The sequence below is a fragment of the Gallus gallus genome, chromosome 2 (assembly GCF_016699485.2).
Source record: "Gallus gallus isolate bGalGal1 chromosome 2, bGalGal1.mat.broiler.GRCg7b, whole genome shotgun sequence".
In the NCBI taxonomy this organism is placed as follows: domain Eukaryota; kingdom Metazoa; phylum Chordata; class Aves; order Galliformes; family Phasianidae; genus Gallus; species Gallus gallus.
The window spans coordinates 36,154,490-36,180,018 of record NC_052533.1 but is presented as its reverse complement, the minus strand read 5'-3'; the positions used below and the strand labels follow the sequence as shown (position 1 = coordinate 36,180,018).

Sequence of the window (25,529 nt, the reverse complement as noted above, 5' to 3'; positions counted from 1 at the left end):
TTGTAAGTGCTATGGGCAGTTAGCAACTTAATATTTAAAATATAGCCCTAGTAGGGTATGGGCTTAAGAAGCTTTTATCTCCTTGAGGTCTGCTTGTATTAAGACAACCTGCAATGCTTTGCTGTCACAGCTAACTGTAGCTTCACTGTGCCTCAACAAATTTTTAGCCTTACTATGAACTGAGAAGTGTATTTTCCATTGTACCCTATTTCTAATAATTATTTTCTCAAATCTTAATTTTCTACTGCATTTGAATGTCTGGAATATCATCTCTACTATGTTTTATTAGCAAGTGTAAAAGAGGATAGAAGGAGAAAAGGGTTTGTTTTGTTTATTACATGGTTTAACTTCTGGAATTTTACCTGAATTTCTTGTTAAAGCTATCTGAAAGCTTTAAGAACATGTTTCAAAAGCATAGCTTTGGAGCACTCTTTAACATCTCTGGGTTCTGTTTGTTATGATTGACTTATGTGCTCCCCACTCCTGCAGAATTTCACTGATCATATAGTGCATTTTTGTTAGATTTAACCACTTCAGTCTTGTCTACACTCATCTTCAGATACTTTTTGACACTACAGTTCCTTTTAGGAGAAGTAAGTATTTAGGTGTTTATTGAGAGTATTTCCCTGCTATGGAAATGAAAGATAGAAGTGTATTCTGTTCTTTGTATGCAGAAACCATTACAGGTCTTCCCTTCACTATTATCAGGACATGAAAGAGATCAGATAAGCATGTGTTATATGTATAATAAATAGACTTGGGAAGTGTAGTACAGTAGCTGCCTGGGAAAATTGGTAGATGACTTATTTTGAAGCTAAGTACTTCCATTTTCCAAATGAATATTAAAGCATTTTAATGTTGTGCATAATAAATCTGACATACTTGGGTTCTGCTAATATAAGTATTTCTCACACTTATTTCACATTTCTTAATTTGTGAAGAAGGGCAGATATAAGTAATATGTAGTCCTTTGAAGACCAGATAAACAGCAACATATTTGCTAATGGCTTCACTGTAGCTGAAGTCTACATTTATTGCTTCATGCTTTTTTCCAACCTTGTCTTTTATTTCACCAAAAAATCTTACGGGAGTGTAAGCGTATGTATTTTCTTTGTGGTCATGGATCAAGACTTTTGGTACTGATTCTATCATTTAATTTGTAGTTCAGAGGCTTTGGCAAAGAGGAACCAGTATTCTGTTTTCTTGTCAATTTATGGTCTTTCTCTCTCACTCAGAAGAAAAAAAATATATATACATATATACATATTTTTACATGTGCATCTCTATGTGTATGTATATATACTTCCTAAGATGTTGCTCAAGTACCCCTGTAATCAGTTGGCTTACAAGGTCACAGCTGATGAAGGTCTTCTGAAGGAGATCTAAGCAAACTGTCTATCTGCTGGCCAAATAGATAATGCTCATAGTATGAAAACAATCAATTTGGGCATGTGTTCACCAAAATCTTTACATCTTGCGTGAATTATTTCAGGTTCTCAAAAATGAAACCACTGTGATTATCCAAAAGGCCCAAATCTGTACCTCATAGTATAAATGGCAATTTCAGGGACTATCATAGAGGAAGTTTTGCTTCAGAAGAATGGTGCTGTCATTTTTTGACATCCTGCTTTGACTTTTCTAAATGCTGTGATATAAAGTGATCCTAGGTAAAGCCATTCTTAATTTTTTATTTTTTTTTATTTTTTTAATATACTTAAGAGATCAACCTAACAGTTCTGAGAATGTGTCTATTGTGGCATTCCAGTGCTAAGGAGGTCCTTAGATATTCTTGTACTGGGTGCTGCAGAAGCTGAAGGGAATTCCAAAATATGTTTTTGCAGCTGCTATTATTCTACTAAATGCAGTCATATTACAACTTCTTTCCAAGATTTTTGAAAGCTAATACACAGAATTAGGTTTGCAATACTGTATTTTTCATGAAAATAACTGATGTATTTCTTTAAGTACAGCAGGTTTTCCTTGAGAATTTCTTAAAAATATTTGTTTTTCACTATCTGCTAGATATTTGAAAGAAGTCATAGAAGGTAAAATACACTCCTCCCCTCTCCCCTGCCTGCCCCCATTCCCATGCCCCCCCCTCCCCCACAAAAAAAAGCCACCCCAAAAACTATTAACCTATAAAGAAGCAACCAAACAAAAAACAAACCTCCAGCAATCCCCATAAGACTATACAAAATTAGTCTGGATTATTGTTTATAACCTTTGCTTCATTTGGTACTGTCTACTGCCTGTGTACTGTCTTCTGTATATCTTAGAACTGGAACTGTTGAGATAAGATTTTCTGGTACAACAGAAGTACTGACAATATTACTTTTATGAAGAGAAAGTGGATTTTAAAAAAGTCACTTATGATAAACCAAGTGAAGGTATGACTATGGAATATGTGATGTAATTGTTCCAGGTATGTGATACTTCAAACTTGTATTTTGATTAACAAATACTGTTATGGCTGAAAGACATGACTTATTTTGTCCTTCTAGATGCTGCATAAAATGAATGTGAAAAACACGGTCAGTTATTCATAAACAGGCTGCAGTTCCGCATTCTTAAATGAGGGTAATCTTCAACTATCTGCTTTTCTTATTGGTACTTTCTGAGACTCAGTCATATATTTTTCTGTTATATTGCACATAGGAGAAGGATATGACTAAATGAAAACTAAAGATCCAGCATTGTAGGATATGAAGCTCCTATACAGAGAAGTTTATTTTGTTTCTTTTCGAAGAGATAAAGCTGGGTCTGAATGATGTTAAACTGAGTGATGTCTGAATAACTGTCCTGCACAAGAAAGGGGGGGAAAAAAAAAACAACAGAGCTAGGGTATGATCTTGTAAGTGGTGTAATATTTGTAGCCACTTTTAGAAAGGGAGCTGAAACCACATTTGTTGCTACTGTGTTATACTTCAGGGAGAAAAACAAAATAAAGCAAAAAAACAAACAAACAAACAAAAACAGCATATCAAGGAAGCTGTATCACATGTAGAGGATGACAATTTGGGTTTACAAAGGAAATTAATAAAAAAACCTGTATTATTATTATTAATATTTTCCCCTACTGAACAAGAAAATGTGAAAAGACTGACCATTACAATTGTAGCCATTTGAAATTATTAGCAGCCCTGTTCCTGTTCCATAGGGCTATTTTATTCAAATGGCCTTCCATGGCCTTTCTTCTGACAAATTGCAGTTCTCACTTCACCTACGACTAATCACCAAAGAATTACACCACTTAGAACATAGTTACTGTCACTCAACACAACAAAAACTTTGTCCTATGCCAGCTTTGGGCAACACAGTCCAACAAAATATTGATTTATGTCACTCGTTTTTTTTTTAAATGATATGAGTATTTAATATGTATATTACAAGAGCCTGCATAAAGGAAGGCCAAAACACAGCAAGAGTTAAATGCCTAAACTGAGATTCTGCAAATGTTTGCTCAAGCTAATCTTGAGCTGCCATTTGATGCTAATTTTCAGTAATATGAAGATGCTCTCTTCCTCTATCACTTTTCTTATTTAAGGACTACCTTGCTACCTTGTTATCTCAAAGAAACCTATAGTTATCTCTATGGATTAAATAACCGATGTGATTTTGTAAGATTTAAAACTAGGAATGGTATCTCTGAACAGTGCCATTATATTTTTGATTTCCATTGTTTCTCTTTGTTTGCAACATAATTTATGTAATTCACCGGGGGGGGGGGGGGGGGGGGGGGAAGCCTTTGTGCTAGTAAAGCCTTCTCCCACTTTGCTTCTGTGTAGAATTTGCCTGCTAAAATTATGGTACAGAGTAGATAAACATTCCAGATAGCAAAGCACCAATAACCTTCCTGCTGGGAGTTGTTTCAGATTCTTCTTACAAAGAAAAAAATTTACATGATAGCTCACCAGGTAACTGAGGGAGACAGGTTTCCCTTACTCTTTGCCTAGTCCAAGGATCAGATATCCAACTTCACTGTGGTTTACTTGACATACTGCTTCTGCTGACTAATGCAATTAGGCTAGTAGTTCAGTTGGTAGCAGGCTGCCAGAAGGTAAAGACTGATCCATGATAGCCAATGAAGGCTGTTAGCGTTGCATAAAAGAATAGCTTTTTATGTTAAAACAAACAAATAACAACAACAAAAAGAGCTTTTATCCTTCAGAAGTAAAAGCAAAACAAAGCCCATAACTCATGTTGAGAACTATGGTGACAGCAGCTTATTTATAACTGGCTAGTCTGGATTTGCAAAACTCTCTCTAAATGATGTTGCTGCATTGGTGTCTCAGATGTATCCATGAGCCCATTTGGAGACAGAAATGTGTAGAGCAGGTGAAGATAATATAGAGAACATTTATTTTAGGCAATGAAAACTGCTGGAGATACAAGAGCAAGTTAAATGAATAGTCATAGTAATTGCAGGTGTATGTAGTAAAAGATCCTTTCACAGACTGTCTTGAAATTGGAAGACATTTCCTTTCTCTGGCACTCACTTTGATACTACTAGACTTGAGATGCACCTGTCAATTAATGAAACATGTTAGCGACAATTATGTGGCCAGCCAAAGGAACATTCGTTGTAAAAGCATCAAACCAAAGATGGCTGCTAACAATCTAAATGGGGTAGCAAAGGAGTCAGAACACTCATTTACTCTAAAAATAAGGATAAGAAAATTAATATTTGCCACTGTGTTCTCTTATCATTTCCTTTTGAAATTTGTTCCTCTGAAGTTTAGGCATTTGTTGTCTCAAATATGTGTAGAAGGGCATATGGTTCTAAGAAAGCCATTGCTGATCAGAACACATCTGCTGCAAGCTTTACTTGCAGCACACCCCAAGATAGATGTCTGAAAGAATGTATCTTCTCAGAGCTCTCCCTGCCTTCCCTCTACTGAAAGAAATTACAGTTACAACAGATGCTTCTGACAATCCCTGCTTTAGATACATTAGTTTATTGCCAGAAAAAAAAAAAAAAAAAAAAAATTTACTAGCTCAGTGCTCTCCAGTAAAGAAAGTAAGCTGCTGTAGAGGGAATGGCTTTAATTATTCCTGGATTCAAGACAGGAGAAAGCCGTGAGGTATTATACTTATGAGGGCAGTCAGAAGTCAGAGTTCTCAGAAGTTCTACATTAGATTCCAGTTATTTAAATTTACTTTTAGGTTCTAGGAATATAAATCTTATTTGAAACTTAAAGTTTAGGTGTAGGCTTCAAATAATAATAAAATAAAAGCAAAACAAAAACAAAAACAAAAAAAAACCCAATGTCGTCACCACCACCACCAACAAAACTTTGCTTAAAATGGAGAGCAATTGTATGCAATCTGCTGCGCAGTTCACTCATTCTTTCCTTGTTCCATTTCATTAATGGAAGCAATATATTTTCTCTCCTTCTGCCACTGATTAATACTTCTCTGTGCTTCTTTGTTTCCGGTGACAGAATGTTGAGAGAATGATTCCACAGTAAATTGTTTCTGATATCAAATTTTAAATAGACTTTGCCAGCCTGCTTGTTATGTGAAAAATTTTTCTTAATCTCCGGTAATGCATAGCTGGGACTGTGTCTGATTTTTGTATCTGTTTGAGAAATTGAGAGTTTAGGAGATGCCCCTTTCAAAGGTCACTTCTGTCACTGTAGCTCATAGTGCCAGGTGAAAGACAACATCTCTGTTGCTTCTTCCTTTTCTAGGTCTGCAGCATAGACACATGGGGGCAGAAGGAGTAGTAGGCATGAGTCTAAATTGTGATTACATAATGTTCTTGGTAACTACAACATGTTCTTCCAAGTACGTGGCTTGAGGTAAAGTCCTAAAGGGTCTTTGGGCAGAGGGGTAATAGCCATTGGAAGTTATTGATGCAATAAGACAAAAAAAAAAAAAAAAAAAAAAAAAAAAAAAAAAAAAACTTCTTCCCTGAATTCTCACTGGGGGAACACTGCCTCCACAGTCGATTTTTAGAAAGTTTATTTTAAAATGTATTTTGGACTACTATCTACACTAGTGATTCCTACTGGTGCCAGGGCTGTTCCTGGACACAATAACACACCCATCCATTAATTCTGTTGGTGTAACTGTCTCTGGATGACTTCTGGCCAAAGCTAAATCCCTCAGATATCCTTGGAGTTCAGTATCTGCCAAGGAACAACAGGCAGCTTGTGTGCAGCCATCCTATTTGGGAAGATAAGAGATTTTAACAGTATGGGTGGGAATGGCTGTGCTGATGTTAGTCTCTATGCTGAGGTACATTCAAGGCAAATTCATGTAACCAGTATGTCTTACAGAACTTTTTCTTTGGTGGTTTTTTAGCTTTTTAAAAAATGTTTTTCAAGTCCTTGTTTTCTACTGGTGCAACACAAAATCACTGCACAATTTTTGCTTATGGATTAAGATTTGCTACAGATATTTTTTTTATTGCTTTTGCTCTTTCTTAAAAGTTGGGAAATGCTTACTGAAGCATATGCAGGTATAAAATTGATGGCAGTTTGCCAGTATTGCCTTTGATGTTGCCTAACAGGGAGGGACCTATGTGTAAGATAATGCAGCTTTTCTTCAATATGTGATCAAATCACCATGCGCATGTTTTATTTGTTGTCTTAAAAATAATGTTTTACATTGCAGCCTCCAATATTAAATCTTAGCTATCAAAATGAAATCTATCACTCCACTTAATGTATAACCTTCAAGTTAGTGTCTAAATAGAAAATGTGTTACTTTAGCAGGGTTGCTGAGACACCAATCCACACAATCCTCTGAACTTGGCTGTAAGCTCCACCTTTAAGAAAACGTTTTGTCCTGATTTAAAATTGAATTTTTCACTACATGAGTCTCATTAATTAAATGACAACAATAGCTTCAGTGAGCAACATGATTTCCCCCCTAAAGCTCCTTGTGCAAGGACCCTTTTACTCGTACTGGTGAAGACCATTATTCTTCTGCCTCACTGAGGGGAAAATCAATGCAATAGACTTGAAAGGACAGCTCAGCTCCCAAATCCAGACATAACCAATAGTTGCTTAAAATAGCCTGAAAATAAATAGTTTCTGCTCATTGTCTCCTTTCCTTCCAGAAACATTTTTGTCAGCTACGTTTACCCAAAGTCCAAAACCCAGGCACAGCGTGACATTTCCCTACCATTTTCCTTCCTTTTCCATAGGCCTTTTACCCCCAGCTGTTATTGCTGCTGCCAGCTCTGTGCAATTAACCTGACTAGGAATGCAGTTGTCCCTCTGTGGTTAATCCTGTTCAGGATTAATGAACTGTGCTTTAAACCAAGGGAGCAGCTAGGAAAAATGAGGTATAATTTTGTTAGAAGATTGTGTACTGCTAATTAATGAAGAAGGGTCATTTTAGGACTCAGCTGACTCAAGCTTAGCTGGAGAAAAAAATGGAAGACTAATTATGTGAAGTTTGCTACTTTCTATTCATTCTTGCTCTTTCTGAGGACATCTTTTGTCACAAAACATGCAATTTTCTGTCTCAATCTCATCAGATCTGCACCAAAGCATGTCATGGGGAAGCATGGAATAGAGGTCTCAGTAAAATGAAACCACTTGTTTTAGGGCCACTTGTTTCTTCATCCTTTATTTCTAAGCAATGAATACTGTGTATAATGTGATTTATTTAAGTGTTAGAAAACATGGTCTGGTCAAAACAGTGAGGTCATTGCTTCTCCAGTTACAAACCAAGAAAATTCTGGGTATTTGGCTTTCATGCGGATCCTGGGAAAGTTTTACAGTCCTATTTCTCAGTAGTGTTTCTTCTGTTTGTTTGAAGAAATGCTTGTGCACTACACTAGAAACACTAGGCCTTTCATTTTTGAGTATCAAGAGAAGTCATGATGAAGACCTAGACAAATCAAAATAACAAGTAACTTTAGCAAGGTGCTGTCTAACTAAGCTAGTGCGTTGAAAGGGGAAGGAAGAGAAAACAGATGGATATCTGATGTTTAAGAAACGAGACCCCCCACAAAAATGTTATGTTGTATTCCTGTTTAGTCATATACAGCTTTGTTCATTATTTCAGAGTTTTTGACTCTTCCATTCTGGTCCATTCAATAGTAAAATATCAGGCAAATATCGTGAATCCTAATACTTAGTGTTGTTTCACTGATGGAGATCTTGCCATGAAGTAGTGAAGTACACAGCTGTCATTCAGATATTAGAACTTATATGCAAAAGGAAAAAAAAAACCACAATGTAGAGTATTTAAAAAGAAATTATGTGGATTTTCTGAATTTTAAAAATCCCATTTTAACTCTCTAAGTAGAAGATAACCATTTGGGGCAGAATAGATCTTTAAAAATAAATTGAATCAAGATTTTGAGAGTAAAACTAAGTATAATGAATGAATGAATCATAGTACAATACTGAAAGAATTTTTCTGTACAATGTATTGTAATAGGCCAAATATCAATAAACCACAAAATATGTAAGTTGTATTCTCTACATATAAAAGAAGAGGAGCTGATATATTTGAGTCAGTGTTCCCCAAAGTGTTTTGATTAAGTGCCAGATCCAACCAATGTGCTAGCACACATGCTTATGTTTAAGAACAGGAATTCAGAAAGTCAGCCAAGCACAAAGAAGTTTGATTGCATAGTTATTTTTGAGATGGTACTCTGTTTATAATGGAGTTCGCTGTTATATTTATAGTTTCAAAAGAAATAATATCCTATCTCCAAATGTAATTAACAGAGAGGACACGAAGCCTGGGATTTTCAACAAAGTCCAGGAAGCCAGAGACTTGGTCCTTAGCAAGCAGGAAAATAAAATACTGAGACTCTTTTGAATATGTCAGCGTCAAGCACCCATACTTGAGTGGTCTTTTACTTGGTGAAGGTTTGCAACAAACAAGCCAGGTGGCAATGCTTTTGCAATTGTAAGAGATCTTATAGTACAAGGAAATACTTCATATCAAGTTCTCTTTGGCATAAGAAACAGCATACTTCATTATCTTTTTTTTATTATTATTTAAATCTTTTGTTTTCATTTGCTTCCTGGACAGCATTATGGGCCAAATTGTCTATCCTTTTACGTTAAAGACAAAGCTGAATTTAAATGAGATCAGAATGCATGAGTTATGTACTAAATCAGATATTTTTAAATGCATGCCACTTGAGATTGTGGAAGCAAAAATAAGCTCATAAATAGTTGTGATTTGTTTGAAGTCACAGCACTTTTCTCTCTGCAGGTCTATTTATAGTTTTAGGATAAGAAATTCTTAGTAGCAGGAACTGACGAGTGAGACTTTCACATACTCAGGAAAAAAAAAAACAAGTTGGTGTAATTTTGTGGTTCTCCAGCCTAAAGAAATATCATGAGTTTTGTAGCTGGATATAGAATTAACCTTGCTTACTTAAAAGGACCTCAATCACATACTTTTAGTTTTCCTCTGGAACAATGGTATCTGTATAACCCAATGAAGACAATTCTCACTGAATGTTTTTCTTCTGGTTTTATCTTCTTATCAAAATAAATCTTTGATTTTTTCCAGTGAGCTAGATTAGTTTTTAATGATTTTTTTAAAAATTATTTTTAATGTTTGTTCTGTTACTATATTAAGAACAGGAGCAGAAATGGATTCTTGTGCATCTTAAAATCTTCTCTCTCTTTTTTTTTTTTTTTTTTTTTTTTTTGCCTCTGGAATTCAGTACCACGCAATATTAGCAATCTGCTTCTGTGCTGAAGTCACGCAGTGACATTTGTAATAACGAATATTTGCTAGAGGCCACTGTTATGAAAATAGCACAGTTCTGTAAGCCTGTGTCACCAGAAACAAATTTTCTGTTTGATTGTGATCAAATTTCCAGCGTGGTTTTAGGTAATTTATTACTGAAGTAGTACTCAAAGTGCTGTCATAATGTAATGCTAAAAAATGCTGATTCAGTCTTCAAGGCATCAGTTCCAATGCCTTTCTCCTTTTTTTTTTTTTTTTTTTTTTTGGTGTGTGTGTGTGTTTGGTGTTTTATTGTTTTGTTTTTTCCCTTAATCCCTTATGCCTTTAATGCTGCACACTGTATTTAGGATGCTAAACTATTTATAGGCAGCAATAAAATAATATATACAAAAATGCACACACTGGTTAGATTAGAAGAATTTCCTCTTTTTAAGCTTACTTGACAGTTTTTAGATTGTGTTCCCTGTAATTTCTGCAGTCAATATGAGGAGGAGCAGCTTTTCATCTTTAAATGTGTCATAGCTTTTACAAGGCAAACTTGGATGGTTCTCCTTAATATTTTAATGTCATTAATGTGTTTGCATTACTAACGTATATGATGTATATATAAAGAGAGTGTTTTGGAAGGCATCCGAGCAGAATGCATACTCTGAGTAATGATGATTTTGATAGTTGGAGAATATGCTGATGACATTTACCACTTCTAGTTTAATTTTTATATAAAATAATGCTTTTAATGCTTTTATATTTTATATAAAATAAAGCATAAAATGCTTTTTACATACACAATCAAAATAACAATTGTATTTTCACTTTGATGGTGAAGTATACTGTCAACATACAAACAGAAGGACATATATTTGAAGCAGAACAAAAACTGCAATTATTTAAGCTTATTTATTTATTTATCTATTATTTTTATTTTTGTCTGCTGCTTCAGGTTTTCCTAAGTGAAATAAAGAAATGGTGATTTATATTTCCCTTAAGGCATGCTAACCCTTGCACAGCAATGCTGGTAATGGTGACTGGTGTATGTATCTAATTTCCTGCAAGATTAGGATGAGCACCAACCTTGCCATCAGTTTTTTATTGAATGGTAATGCCTTCTTTCACTCTTCCTTCTTTCTCTCTACTGCTGCCTGCCTTCTGCCTTCCTTTTCAAAGGAAAGTACATAGCTAGACTTGCTACTGTACAATAGTCCTAAGATGGAGAAACCAAAGTTTTAAAAGCAATGTTATGCACTGCTGAAGTGGGGTTTTGATACTCTTGCTGCAACTTTCAACTCAAGGAATGCCAGCATTAGCACAGCTTTTCTGAAATGGTAAAGGAGTGACTAGTTAAATTAATAATTTTCTGGACAGACATACAAAGGCTTCATTTACTCATCACTTTCCCAAGAAAAGGCTTAATATTTCAAAATATTATTTTCCAATGAAACGTTGTTGTTGTTCCATAAAATATTAAAAAATAAGAACAGAATGCTCAGCAAGATAACACCATTCCTTCTGCAACAGTATTTGGTACTCTCGGTACGTTCAGAATAGAACCACATCCAGACTCAGTCTCAGGAAAAAGAAAAACACTTTCATTAGACCTTGACAAGGAACTTTTGCTCTATGCTTTATGCCTGGCAGACTATTCACATCACAAATACAGCCTTTGGGTTTTATAAATAATAATTTCTAAAGGATTTTGGGAGAATACATAGAAACATCACAAAATACACAAATTACAGAAACTGACAGGGCTAGAAGTTTCCTCAGAGGTAAATTATTCCTGCTAACTGGGTTGTTTCTGCAGACATTTGCTCAACCATTTCCAAATCCTCCAACAGGCAATATTTCAGTATCTCTGTAGATAGGATATTCTAAGGCTTTATAGGCTTTAATATTAGAAAGAATTTCCTGATGTCTAATCTAAGTCTCCCTTTCTGTAATCCAATAGTCCATGTCCTATTAGGAGGGATCAGGGAGAATAGTTTTATTCTCTTATTTTTAGTTACCTTATGCAGATCTGAAAAAATGTTGTCATTGTTTACCCTTCATGTTCTATATTAATAGGCCATGTTTTCTAAGCTTCTAGTTTGTTTTGGCTTCCTCCCTTGCAACCCTCCTTGTGTTGGTTTACATTTGTATTGCTGCTGAATTAAAAACAGAGCAAGTCATTGTTAATGTGACATTTGCAGTCCCCAGATTGGTTACAGAGCCTCCGGTTCTGATTGAAGGAGAGCAAAAAACCTTCACAAATCTTTCACTCTGCACTTTCAGTATGACAGGGACCTTATTCATAATGCCGTGGTATGTGTTTTTCTTGTTATCCACCACTGAAAGCTTTTTCTTAAAAAACAAGCAAACAAAACGAATGGGAAAACAAACAAACAAAAACCCCACCAAATATCAGTACTGGGCTGTTGATCTTCATCCTATTTTAATAGGTCACAGTAATCCTGCTGAGTATGGATTCCTGCAATTGTCTTTACTAAAAAGTATCTAATATGCTGGACTGTTTTTCCAATGTATTAAAATTGTTTTGATTTTTGTCTCCTATTGTGTTTGCTTTTCTTTCCAGTTTGCTATTGTCTGGTAAATTAATAGGTATGCTCTTCATTAATGAAATTGTTGAATAGTATTAGTCTGAAAAGTACCTCCGCAGGCATCAGTTAATGTGTCCCTCCTGTATCACAAAGCATACGGAGATCTATAATCCAAAGAATAGTAATTTTGTTTATTGTAATAGATGGCAATAAATAAAACACATTACAGGCAGAAACACCACTAACAGCAAAGAATGTGTGAGCTGTCTATTTTGGAAAATACCCAACCACAGGAGTGTCTCAGTAAAGTAAATAAGATTTCTTATGAGGTAAGCTACTACTCAGCAGGCTTAGTGTGACAAAATACAGCACTGCAAATCTTGGTCTTTCTCAAAAGGCAGAATGACTTTGTCACTTCTCTCCTCTCGTAACTTACTTGCTATCTTCTGCACTGGTTCAGTGATGAGTCTTACTGTCCTGTACCCTGCTAAGTACCTAGCTACCAAATTATATTATCTTGCCTTTTCTTGTCCCTCCCTTTGTGAAACTGTGAAACAGACTGCACAGAGGGTTTGTGGAGTCTCCTTCTCTGGAGATACTCAAGACTCATCTAGACAGTATCCTGTGTAGCCGACTGTAGGGAACTGCTTTAGCAGGAAGGTTGGACTAGATGATCTCCAGGAGTTCCTTCCAGTTCCTGTGATTCCATAATTCTGTGATTTTGTGATTCCCTTTTTCAGTGAGAGAGATCTGTGTCCCAGGTACTTGGGCTCTAAAATAGGATGGAAAAAGGTTTTTGAGAATCCTGTAAGAGTTTAGGCTATCAGCTTCTTGGTGCATTCAGGATTTGTATAGCTGTTTTTGTATCTTTGGCACGGATGAAGCCACTTGTACAACTTATCTAGTGGAAACCAAACTCATCTGGAAGCTTGAAGAGCTTGCTGGGATAACTGACAATATTGTGTACGGATATTTAGGACTCACACAGAATGTCATTTATATGTTATTCAAGCCATAATATTGTGTGTTTTCTCTCTTCCAGATTTGAAAGCTACAGAAAAACCATGTGTTCTCAAATGCAGGTGCTAGATTTCTCTAAAGATTTAGATATCTCTCATGCTTACAGGTTTTCTAAACATCCTACTGACACCAAGGCAAAATTCTTTTTAGTGTTCCTGGAGGTCTTAGATACAGAATGTTGTATTTTTAATTACTGTTATTAGTACATATTACTGGTACGTAATAATAGATAGGGAGGCATGGATAAATGTATACTGTGTACTAATAATTACCTTAGTTCATTTAATAATAGTTTTGGCTGATACTAAGTGAAGTATCAATTTTTTGTTTTAATTTATCAGATAACAAGAACATACAATTATTTTAATTCTAGTTTTATTAGTACAGAATATTAAAAATTTAGCTTGGCCTATCAATCAGTGTAAGTATTATACAGTATTGTGGCAGTTTATGCATCTGAAGTGCTGCATTTAAGTGTTTACTACCTTTTATGCTGGTAATTTATACAGCCACTTTTGGTGAGTTATCTTTCAGTTGTACAGTACAACCTTAACGACCTATCTTTTCAGTTTATGTATTCTGTATTTACTGTGTCTTAGCAGAATGGAGGAGACAGTATGTAGCATTTTGATACACGGGAGTAATCACATAAAATGAAAGAATAAGGTCAGATTTAGTACATTACTTCTAGTTATACTATCACCAGCATCTGGCTTTCTGTGCAGTTACAGTGTTATGATGCAAGCAAGCAAGCATCAGAGGTCACAACATCTTATTTTGTTTCCTTCTGTCTTTTCCCTCTGCCCACAGATGTTACCACAGGGACACCAGCAATATCAACGACAACAACCGTGGAAATCCGGAAAAGCAGTGTTATGACAACAGAGATCACCTCTAAAGTGGAGAAAATCCCCACGACAGCCACTAGCAGCACGACATGCCCTTCCGTTGAGACTGAGGAAGAAAAAGCAAAAAGACTGCTGTACTGTTCACTATGCAAAGTCGCTGTCAACTCTGCCTCACAGCTGGAGGCGCACAACAGTGGTGAGATGGAGCAATGCTTGCTTTCTTCCTTTTTTTTCCCTTCTGTCTCAAGAGCTCTGCAATTATCTTTCCCTGAATAGTTTAGATCTCTTGCAGCAGGGGACAAAGAGGTGGCAGAAAGCTGGCAATTACATGGAATTCATTAACTATTAAAGAATAAAAATGACAGGCAAATAGGCTTTCATAAAGGGGGAAGAAGGGAATTTTTTTTGCATACAAGCTACCCATTTTCTTACATTTTAGCTTTTGCAGATTCCAAGCATTATAGAGCTAAATGACAGCTCATGCTTCGTTACCTTTGGTGTTCAGAGCTTGCATACTTTTGTTTGTGCCAGCTAGCAAACTGAGTATGAATGCCATTAATTTTGTTTGAAATCTAACAAATTAAGGCTGAAAGAGGCAGAGTCAGTCAGAGTTCAATGACAGAATTCTTGGCTCCATATTGTCTGTTAACAACTTGGTAATATATTTTTCCTCTGTCTTCATAAACTGGTAGTGGCTGGTTCATGAGAGTTGTGTGGGTAATTGCTTACTTCCACCTTTCTTAATTTTTAAACCTTTTCTTGTTGTTAGAGCTAGTAACATCAGTAAGTTTCAGCAGTAGTCAGCCGTGATCCATAGTCACTATTTTAAGCATTTTATTGATTGACTTTGTGGTAGATAGAGTTAAAATATCTTGTAATTCAGTATGGTGGCAGTGAGCATTTTATAGCAGTTCTATGGAAAAAGTCCAGATTTTGGATGTCAGTGGTTGCCTGACAGCGGGATGAACAGAGTTAAGAGATAGAAGGTTTCAGGTTTGAAATTTGGAGACAGTGCTAATATATCTGCATAAAAATGAGAAGTGGTCTTATAATGTAATAAAAATAATTTTAATTAAAAAAAAAAGAAAGAAAGAATTTTACATTCCTATAGAAAACATTTAAATTAAAAAGGAAATTATAATTCATTGGTATTCATGAGAAGCAAAGCCTTGTCAATTTTGAATGCTGTGTTTGCCATATACCAGATCTTCAACAGGTGAAAATTAAAAGCTCAAGTTCTTATTTTACCTGTATGTCTTCCTTGCAATTAAGATTAGACCCTAAAGGTTTTCTGATCCACTTCAGAGCCAAAACTTTATTGTGAACAGTTACAAACCTCCAGGCTTTTATTTCTGTGCTGTTAAACTGTGTGGTCACACGCATGCATGCTTGGGAAAGGGTACAAGGTGATGTATATAGTGATTATCACTGGAAGACTAAACCTGCACGTAGTAGTAGTCCATTATCATCACAGACAAACTGCATAGAAGTCAACAGTTTAAGAAACTGTTTAGTCTGAATAAAGGTACAACAATAGGCACAAATGTTTTCTGTCCAACCTTTATTTTAATAAAAATATGCAAGTGCATTTTTTCTCACATGCATGTTTCTCACGTATTTGTTCAGCTTCAGATTTCTGCCAGGAACTTCAGACCCTTTGTGGTTTGACAACTAATTATTTAATTACAGACTTAAGTGTAAGCTACCTAATGCATACTCTTTATCAATCTATTCAGAAGGACTACAAATCAAAGCCAACTGCACCTTTAATAGCTAAATTATTCTTCCTTTGCAACTACAGTTTAGGTCTTATTAGCAGCAGGAGTTAATGAGAAAAGTCACACCCATTTAACTTCACATCAGGACACCTGATTGTGCCAGTACTTATTGGTGTGACTGCTTTGTTCTAGTGAATTACCTACAGAACTGTGATCTAATAATTAAATATCAGATGTGAAATAACATTTCATAAGTATTAATCTGATACAGACAAACACAGGCATATTCCAAGGATAGCATGTAGCACCAAGCTGAGGTTAGTATGATTTTCTTTTGGAAAGAAAACAAAACAATGAATGCAACCAAATTGCCAAAGTTGTTTCTGTTTCCCATTTCTAATGTCTCCAGGGACTAAGCACAAAACTATGCTGGAAGCTCGGAATGGAAGTGGAACCATAAAAGCCTTTCCCCGGGCAGGCGTAAAAGGCAAAGGACCTGTGAATAAAGGAAACACAGGCCTTCAGAACAAAACATTTCACTGTGAAATATGTGATGTGCACGTAAACTCTGAGACACAACTGAAACAGGTACTCAGCTACCTTGCAGAGTGTGAATCCTTGGCTACTCTTTGTTTTCATGGTAATAAAGTACCAACACAATCAGCATGTGTCAGTCTAACACTTCATAACCAAATGGAGCTTGTAGAATTTTCCCATTTTATTCTGTTCTTATACTGTATGTTTAATTTTGGGTATGATCTCCTGCATGTAATGTATTTTCTCAAAAGTTTTATAGACATATATATATATATATATATATATATATGTATAAAAGCATGTTTTTAAAGAGTTATAGAAGCTGTAAGCCGCAACGTGTTGCAACTATCTTTAGACTGTTACAGTTGTCAAGAGCTAATAAAACCTTCCATTTAGTGTACTGCATGATATTTGCCTTGTAGTTGCAGCCAGTATTTCCCTGAATAACCTAGTTAGAAACACGGATTGGAGAGGATTTGATTTTTTTTTTTTTCCCTTTTAATCAGAACTGTGAAGCATGACCTCTAAATTGCAATTACGATAAGTTATGTTCAGTTATTCACCAGATGAGCAAAACATTTGCCCTGAAAAACAGTTCAATTCCATATGCCTTTTGGAATTCAATACTTGTTAAGGAGCTTTACAAGAAGGAAGATAAATTCTATAATGGGCAATAGCAATGCTTGTCTTTTCCTTTTAGAAAAGAAGTCCAGTACTTTGTCTTTTTTTGTGAGAAGTCTCTTGAGAACGAAAATCAAAGTGAAAGCACAGCTCTGAAAAGGGTCTTTTACATCTAATACTGCAGTAAAGTTTGTGTAAAGTCATTCTCATAAAATCTAATCGATTTTATGAAGAAGATAATGGATTGTGCGATTTTACTTCACTGTCACTTAGTTTGATATGTAACCATCTTTAAACTGAAATCTTAAAAGGATCTCTAGGCTTCTTGGGGATGTAAACAATTTTGTGCTTTTTTTTTTTTTTTTTTTTAATAGAAAATGTGGTACTAATATTCTTCCAAAACTCTCAATCAGCAGTGGATTGAATTTGATGGGTGCTTTATAGAGATTATTTTGAAGGTTTCTAGCTTTGACCTAATTCAAGTCCTGTTGAAGTTAACAAAGGTGAGAAATTCACTGACACGGTGGAAGCAGATTTGAACTGAGCACTGCTGAAAATCAGTCTTAATGCGTGGTGCACAAAGGAATTCCTCAAACTGGAACAGGCCCTATTTTTGCTCATTATTGAATTAGTCATATAATACTGTTGTGGAGAGCATTCAGGAAGAACTCAGAATGATCTCTTAAGGAAATATCACTCTTTTCCCCCCCCTCCCCCGATGTATTTTAACAGCACATAAGCAGTAGAAGGCACAAAGATAGAGCTGCTGGGAAGCCGCCTAAACCTAAATACAGCCCATACAACAAACTCCAAAAGGGAACACATCCTCTAGGGGTAAGCCAATCACTTTGTTATTCACAGAACCCTGCTGAGTACAGAGAGTTTAGAAAATGAGAGTGGAAGAATCTTTAAAATAAGAAAGTGCAAGCAATGGAAATATGTGTCTGAATAAGTGCATGAAAGCTCACAGGAAACAATTTATTTCCTTTGAAGGGTATGAACCCATGGGTTCTTGTTCTTGTAGCTCCTCTGAATAACCTCAGGAAGGAAGCCTGTTTCAAAGGTCATTAGAGAGCAAGTGAAGAGAGAAACATGGAAATGCAAAGCATTTTTCCAGTGTTCACTAAGTGCAATAGTGTTGAAATAACTATATAATTCTGTAAAACATAAAACCTTTATTCTATGCTCATTTATAAAATATTCACATAACAATTGAAACAGTAAAAAACAAAAATCCATCCTCATTTAATTACTCTCAGTTTCAGGATGGTTCTGGTCACATTTCAAGCCAACAGGATAAACTTTGTGAAACAGAGTTCTTGCTAGCTTCAAAAGCTGAAAATAATATTTACTTTTTAATAAAAACCCTGTTAAGATCCTGCCATTAATCAAGAAACAGTTTATATCATGGGTGAGATAGTGGAGCATCTGATATTCATCTCTGTTAGATCAACTGTGTGATTGTTTTGTGTGACATGGTGCTTTGTAAGGATTTATAGATGATTTTGGCATGGTGAGAGTGTTGATTCATTGACCTTATACAGATTCACTCCTTATTCACTGTCCATCTTCTCTAATGCATGCAGAATGCAGAACTTTCTTTGAGAGTACAGTTTTCTGTTAGCTGAATTTAAGTTCTTTTCTTGACAGATTTGTCCTTGTTGGGGTAGACCTTTTTTTGTAGTATATCCATGCACAGTTCAGTTGCATTGGAGATATTCCTAGATATTATGGAGTAATACACTGCATCATCTTGGTGAATCCACTAGTAGGGAAATAGTCTCATAGGGATTTTTCTAATTCATCTGTGAGACCAAAGTCTCCGCTACAAATACACTATACTGAAAAGAATAGAAAAGATATAATTAGAAAAGTAGTATACAGAATCACTAGCATTTCTCTGTCAGAATTTATATTCCTTTAGGAAGTTTCTTGTTTCCCAGAGGATGAAAATAACTATTTTGTTACTGTTGTTGTAAACAGTTGCCCATTTAACGATTTATGTAGTGGTGATTTCTGAGAACTCCAGCCAAGGCCATTCAATTGGTGAATAGATAAAACCAATGTGTCCTTTTCTTGCTGCCTCACTCCAAATGCTCACAGTATGCAAGTCAAACCAGAGATGAGCAAAAAGACCAAGAGATTTTAAAGGGAAGAAAATGAGTTTGTCATAAGCAAACTGGTATCCATAGTATAACATTCTCTCCTTTTTGGTTTTCAATTTAAAACAAAAAACAAAAAACAAAACAACTCACTTGAAATGTGGATTTGCATGGCAACAAGCCAAAGATTTCTTTTAATATAAATGTTTTCTTTTAATGAACTCTAGAGTTTAAGTTTACTTTTCATTATTTTTCTTCAAGTCATTTACTGTACCTTAATTTACTTCACTGTAAATTAAATAAGTAAAACTTACTTAACTCTTAATCTTGATCTGTATGTTAATTACTACTTGTAGAGAGATTTGAAATGAATGTGCATCATACTGTATATATTGTGACAGTTATTACAGCTATCTTGAAATGAGAACCATGTTGATAAATTAAGTGAAAGTCTGTTGAACTTCGTTGGAAGTTTCTGATTTCTCTAAGAATGGCAATATTGTTCTGGCCTTCTAATATGAAGTTACCTAAGATCTTTGTTCTTTATGACAACAAATGAATGAGCATCACCTGTTTTTCTTCCTATGGAAGTTAAGAAAGGGACATACCACATTTTCTTAGCATTTCTAGACCAACAGCTCTGCAATGTCATATTTTCAATATCATTTATATTGCTTCAGAGAAGGAAGTTTTATGAATTCCCACAGCACTATTTCACAGTTCAAAAAAATCTTGTAATGTTGGGACTTAGTTCATATTTCTTCAAGTTACAAATGTCAAGTAAGTATAAAATGTTACACTAGAGAGAAAGAAGCTACCAGGCATTTGGCAGCCCAAACTTTCTGCAGTAAGAGAGTTCTTAGGAAAACATCCTTGAAAGGAATTCAAGACTACAATCAGAACCCTACTCTTAGAGGTTTTTTTACTCATACTTTGTACTCAGTTCTTTTATTTATTTCTTTATTAATTCATTATTTAGCTTCTAAGTAAGGCTGAAAAAAAATGTACTAAAGAAAATGGAAGGAAGGAGGAAAAAGTCAAACATTCAGCAAGAGAAGACAGCTTGTGTGTAACACCGATCAAGGAGTTGTTAAGATCACTGACTTTAGTAGTATCTGGTGCCTATTATATTCTCTTTTAAGAGAATGTTAAACTCTAAGTACCTTTCTCAGAGCTTTAAAGGACCTTAAGACCTGCAAAGTTGCCAATGCATGTTAGGAAAAGTAAAAATTATGTATCCATGTGGCTGATAAAGAACCAACGGATATATATATATATTGAATACAGTGATAATGTAGTAATGAAACTTGCTGATGGTACATGTCAGATGATTTTTGTGCTTCCTTTCTGACGAGACTCTCATAATGGCAGTGTTGAGTCAAAGGTATCAGACCAACATAGTGCAAGTTAATTATCTGAAAATCTGTTTCAATCCAAGGATGAGAAACTTTTCCTCCATGAGTGAAGAATGTTGGTACTTAGACTGAGATTTACCACAGAATGGTACACATATTCATATTCTACACACAACTCCATACATTCAGGTATATATTCTATGCAAAGGACATCAGGTCCTTCAAGGACTCAAACCTACCCAGAATTCATCAGAGTTGATGGGAGTTTTGTCAGTTGATGAGTTCTCTTTCCTCATCTCAGAGTTATAAAATCAAAACAAAGATATTCAGGCTCCTGGCTTCTCATTAGAAGCTTAAAATCCCATGAAAATCTGCAGAAATCTATAGACTAGTCTGATATTCATTAGTATGAATATCAAGTATAAATTCTCATGTGATCAAATAATAATGATCCTGCATTGAGTATTTTCGTTTAATTTGGGAAAATCTTGAGCTTATTTATTTTCTTTTTGGAAACTAAGAGTTTTCTAAACTGTATTTGGTATTGAGCAAGAGTCATGATTTATAAATATTTAAAGTGAAAGCCTCAGTGACAGTAACAAAAGAAAACATAGTTTAGCACCACATTAATTGTTATAAGAAAGAGTTTTTCATTACAGTACTGTTTAAATATTTCACAATATTTATAATATTGCAGAATATGTTAGTGAAAAATTATTTCTGATATTTCCTTCTAAAGATGATCTTCTGAATACACAGCAAGATGACACATGACAGAAGGCAGTACGTCCATAGAATCCAACACCTATTTTAATACAGGAAATGCATTTAGGAGAGTTTCATAACTAGTGCAAGATAAGCTTTGTTTATTTGTCTATTGTTAGTGTCTGCACTTAATAAAAAGAATCTAGATGTTCATCCTGTTTTTAAGTAGAACTTTCATTGTAATGTTGAAAACAACTGTACCTACTTAGTGTTTTTCACAGTAGGGAAAATTATATGTTCTCATTCTGCTCTGGTCTCTGTCACAAAGCTGTCCAGATGGAAATCTCTTAATTGATGGCTAATTCTTTCTTATTTAGTTCTTACAGTGTATATGTGGGTTAATTTATCTGAAGATTGCCCAGCACCCTTTTAGGTTTGCTTTGATTTCTCACCTCATACCAAATTAAACATTTCAGAGATAAGGCATGAGCCCACAACCAAGGGAACACTGAAACTATTTGTCCCTTACCAAATTCTTCCCTTGTTCAATGTGTGAGATTGTGTCTCTTGTCACAGCCCTGCAGTTCGTATAATCAATAACCAGAACAAAGCCTCTCTTGGTCAATTTTCCACTTATAATCTTAAGTCAATCTTTCTGTCATGTAGCTAATATGAACAAATTATGTCTCTCCGTTTGTTTGTTTCTCTCTTTCCCACAGGTAAAATTAGTATTTTCAAAGGAACCTTCAAAGCCAATGGCTCCAAGAATCTTACCAAATCCACTAGCAGCTGCAGCAGCAGCTGCTGCTGTGGCTGTGAATTCCCCCTTCAGTCTTCGAACAGCCCCAGCAGCCACCCTTTTCCAGACTTCAGCACTTCCTCCAGCACTCCTACGACCAGCTCCGGGGCCTATACGGACCACCCATACTCCTGTGCTGTTTGCTCCTTACTGAACTCCAAACAGGAAATAATTGTACTGCAATAATTTTTCAAATCAAAACAAACAAAAAAGAAAACCAAGAACATTGAACTATGCAGTGTTTATTTATAGTTTAAAGTATATATGAAGAGCCAGGACTTTTGATAGAGAACTGAACAAATTCTAAATGGGGGAATGGGCAGTATTTTCTCCAGATGAGAGCATTCCTCTTAAGTATTGATCGTTTTAGAACTGATCTCCAGCATTGACTTGTAGAGATAAATAATACTTATGAAGCCTTTTTGACTGTGCTTTTTGGCACATATTTCCCTGCAATGTCTTTCCTGCTTTACGAAACAACTTACAAATTTGTCTAAAGGGCATTAACTGGTTCCAATGTATATAAAATACTTTATTCTGTAGATTAAAGAAAAAGAAAAAGAAACACTGTGAATAGTAGTACCTTACCAATCCTCCTGCCAAATCAGCAGTTACTGGATATTTATCTGAAAAAAAGTAGATACAATAGATGTCTTGTAAAACAGTAGTATTGTGTCTCTATCTATGCCACTAGGTTTCTAACTGCATTGCAAAAGTTAAAATGAACAATGTCACAAAAACAAACAAACAAACAAAAAAACACATACACAAAAAAGACAATAATGTGGAGTTGTTCCTGGTGAGAAAAAATTGTTTTCCTCACCTGTTGAAGAATGGGCGTGAAGGTAATCTATGGTTAAGATGAGGTAAATGATAAAGAAAATTTAGTGGGGAAAAAAAAATAGTAAAATTCAAATGCTGTACACAGAATAGGTCAAACTTCTATTTAACTGAAAACATATGTGTACAGTGTGTGTAAATTCAAAATGTGTAATACATACAGTATTGATCAAAGTTTAAGGCCAGTGGATAGCAAAAAATACAGTCTTGTTATGAAACAGGCCTGACACTTCAGTGTTGAGCAGAGGGAAGACACAAATGGGTTACGCATAGTCATACCTAGCAAATTAATATCAAGAGAGATATCCTGGCTTCATTTAAGTCAGTGTAAAGTTCCTCCTGACTGCACTGTAGCCAGAATTTCATCCTGAGAATGGCACATATTCTTTTTATATCATACCAGTGGGAGTGTCTGTAGATACAGGTAATGTTTTTTTTTTGCAGTAGGCTTAGTTTTAGAAACAGATTTATTCTCTCATTTTATTTCCTACTGATGTGATATAAAATGTTTTAGTATACCTATAAAATGTAAACAGCAACACAAGATACATATTATGAGATAACTGCACATTGTGGGTTTGGAACAAATACAACCTTTAGGAGCTGAAGGGACCCTTGAATTCTGTAGCTGACCATTATGTATGGACAGCTTAAAGCCTTATATGTTTACTGTGAGGCTTAAAGGGGTTGACTGTGTCCCTTTAAAATAAGATTTATCAGGGGTATATATAGATATATTGTATATATGTTAGAGTAAGTAAAATAACTTATAAACAGAAAATCTACTATATAAAATAATTATATAACCATTGAGTTTCACATGTGGGTCATTAAGTGGCAAGTAACAAACAGCAGAGAAAAAAAAATAGTTGTCTTGAGTCTGATTCTTGCTGCCTGCTTTTTCCCATAGAGAGCTGAAAAGTATCTATTAATATTATGGAGTGTGTTGCTGAATCATTTGTGACCACTCTGATGTGTAGCTAAGTGAAATGCCTACCATACATTTAGGTGGAATAAAAATTAAAAACATAATTTAAGTTTAGATTGGGAAATGATTTAAAAGATTCTATTAAATGGTAGTAATGCAAAATATTGACCATGTGGTTGCTGTATAATACTGCCTGTGGTTAATATGGACAGGTGGAAGATATAGAGGATGGGAATATACAGCACTTTTGACTTGCAGTTCATCAGTAAGCCTTCCATATATGTTGGTATTTGCCATTTTTTAAACCTCTCTGCATATAGATTTTATAAATATATATATAAATAAAGAGAGAAAGAGGTTCCATGGATATCTGTGTACAAAGAATTCCAAAGAGATGCATTTATTTATCTAGAATTATTAAAATAATTTCTATATTATGTATATGTTTTTCATCCAGTTTATTTGCAAACGTTTGTGCCTTGAAATGAAATAGGCTTTTGGTTATATTTAATTCACTCCAGTGTAGCCGTGAAATAGATGTGAAATAGATGTGTCAGGGCTGGTTATTAGCTGGATTATTTTGCCCAGTTTCCAAAAAGAGAAGAGTATGAGTAAAGTTTAGGCACCTAAATAACTGGGGGCTGACATCTATAAGGGCTCCCTACTCTGCAGCTCCCAGTAAAGAGGCAGTAAACAGACCAGCCTTCAAAGCCTGTGCTATCAACTCAGAATTTAGAAAATCTTTCCACTTATTTGGGTACATAAACACTGTGTAGTAAGGTGAAACTTCTCTTTAAAAAATCTTAGCCTTGGTCTTTAAAGCCTAGTTTCAAACTTCCTTCTTTTTGCAAATGATGTAGTGCCATTGCTAGTTGTGTGCAGATTCTTCCTCAAGTAGGGCAGTGGTTTTCCAAATGTGCTCCTTGAGCCACTGTCTATCTCCAGAGCCTTCTGTAACAGCCAGTGTAATTAAACATTTGTAAAACAAGCAGAGGAGGGCTGGGGTGGGAGGAGGCCTGAGCCGAAAATCTTTTCCCCAGGAAATGCAGACAGGAGGAGGGGAGACCTACTAATGTAGGCTCTTATGTACGGCCTTGCAGTATGTGGGCACCTGCTGTATATCCTGCCATGTTGTCATGATGCCATCAAAATCAACAGGCTGATCCTTTCATAATGTGGCCTGTGGCATGTATGGAGGCACAGTACTAAATGCAGAATAAATAAAAGTTTTGGTAGAAACAAAAAGAGTGTCATTCCAACTACTTACATGAGCTAATTTGCAATGACACTTTAAGTTTTCTTGGACCTCTTTTGTCACAGTGCTCTATGGAACAAGTTTTTGTTCACACAAGTCTCTTTTAAATTTCAGCTGTAAACAGACTCAATTCTTTTTATGTCTCTTACTCACTACCTAATAAAAGATAAAGCCTAAATGTTAGAATGTATAGTGGATTTTCTGTGCCTTGCTGTTCCACCCCCTTTTGGTCAGTAACAAATCAATGACCCTGGAATGTTAGTACAATGATATTATACTATATATTTGTCAAAGAAAACACTGGCACAGCAATGTGATTGGGCAAGGGGAGCATCCAGTCAAGGGTTGTCCTCAGTAGCTGAAAAAAGAGTTAGCAAACAGAAGACACTTTACACTTACCTATCAATACATTCACTGTGGAGAGCGCTATAAAAACAAAATGTGTCACTATATTTCATAATACAGTAACACTCCAGGGCTGGGAAGAAACCTACAGCACAAAGAAATAGATAATTTCACTGAAAATACAGTCACTCACTGGAATAACAGTGTGAAATCAGCCTGCAGGGAAATGGCTGGGTATGAACTCAGA

The 25,529-nt window shown here is 35.3% G+C and overlaps 1 protein-coding gene across 6 annotated transcripts in view; it reads left to right on the top strand.

The window, feature by feature from the left end:
* Positions 1–25,120, top strand: part of ZNF385D (zinc finger protein 385D) — a 403,568-nt gene extending 378,448 nt beyond the window's left edge. For 5 of the 6 annotated variants that reach the window (XM_025147465.3, XM_046937672.1, XM_040696247.2 and 2 more), the window contains 4 exons: positions 14,040–14,273; positions 16,205–16,383; positions 17,686–17,787; positions 21,835–25,120. In XM_025147465.3, coding sequence (XP_025003233.1) covers positions 14,040–14,273; positions 16,205–16,383; positions 17,686–17,787; positions 21,835–22,068 — 749 coding nt within the window. In that variant the 3' untranslated portion in view covers positions 22,069–25,120. The remainder of the gene's footprint in view (positions 1–14,039; positions 14,274–16,204; positions 16,384–17,685; positions 17,788–21,834) is intronic. The other variant, XM_040696248.2, reaches the window with a different exon arrangement.
* The last annotated feature ends 409 nt before the right edge of the window (positions 25,121–25,529 follow it).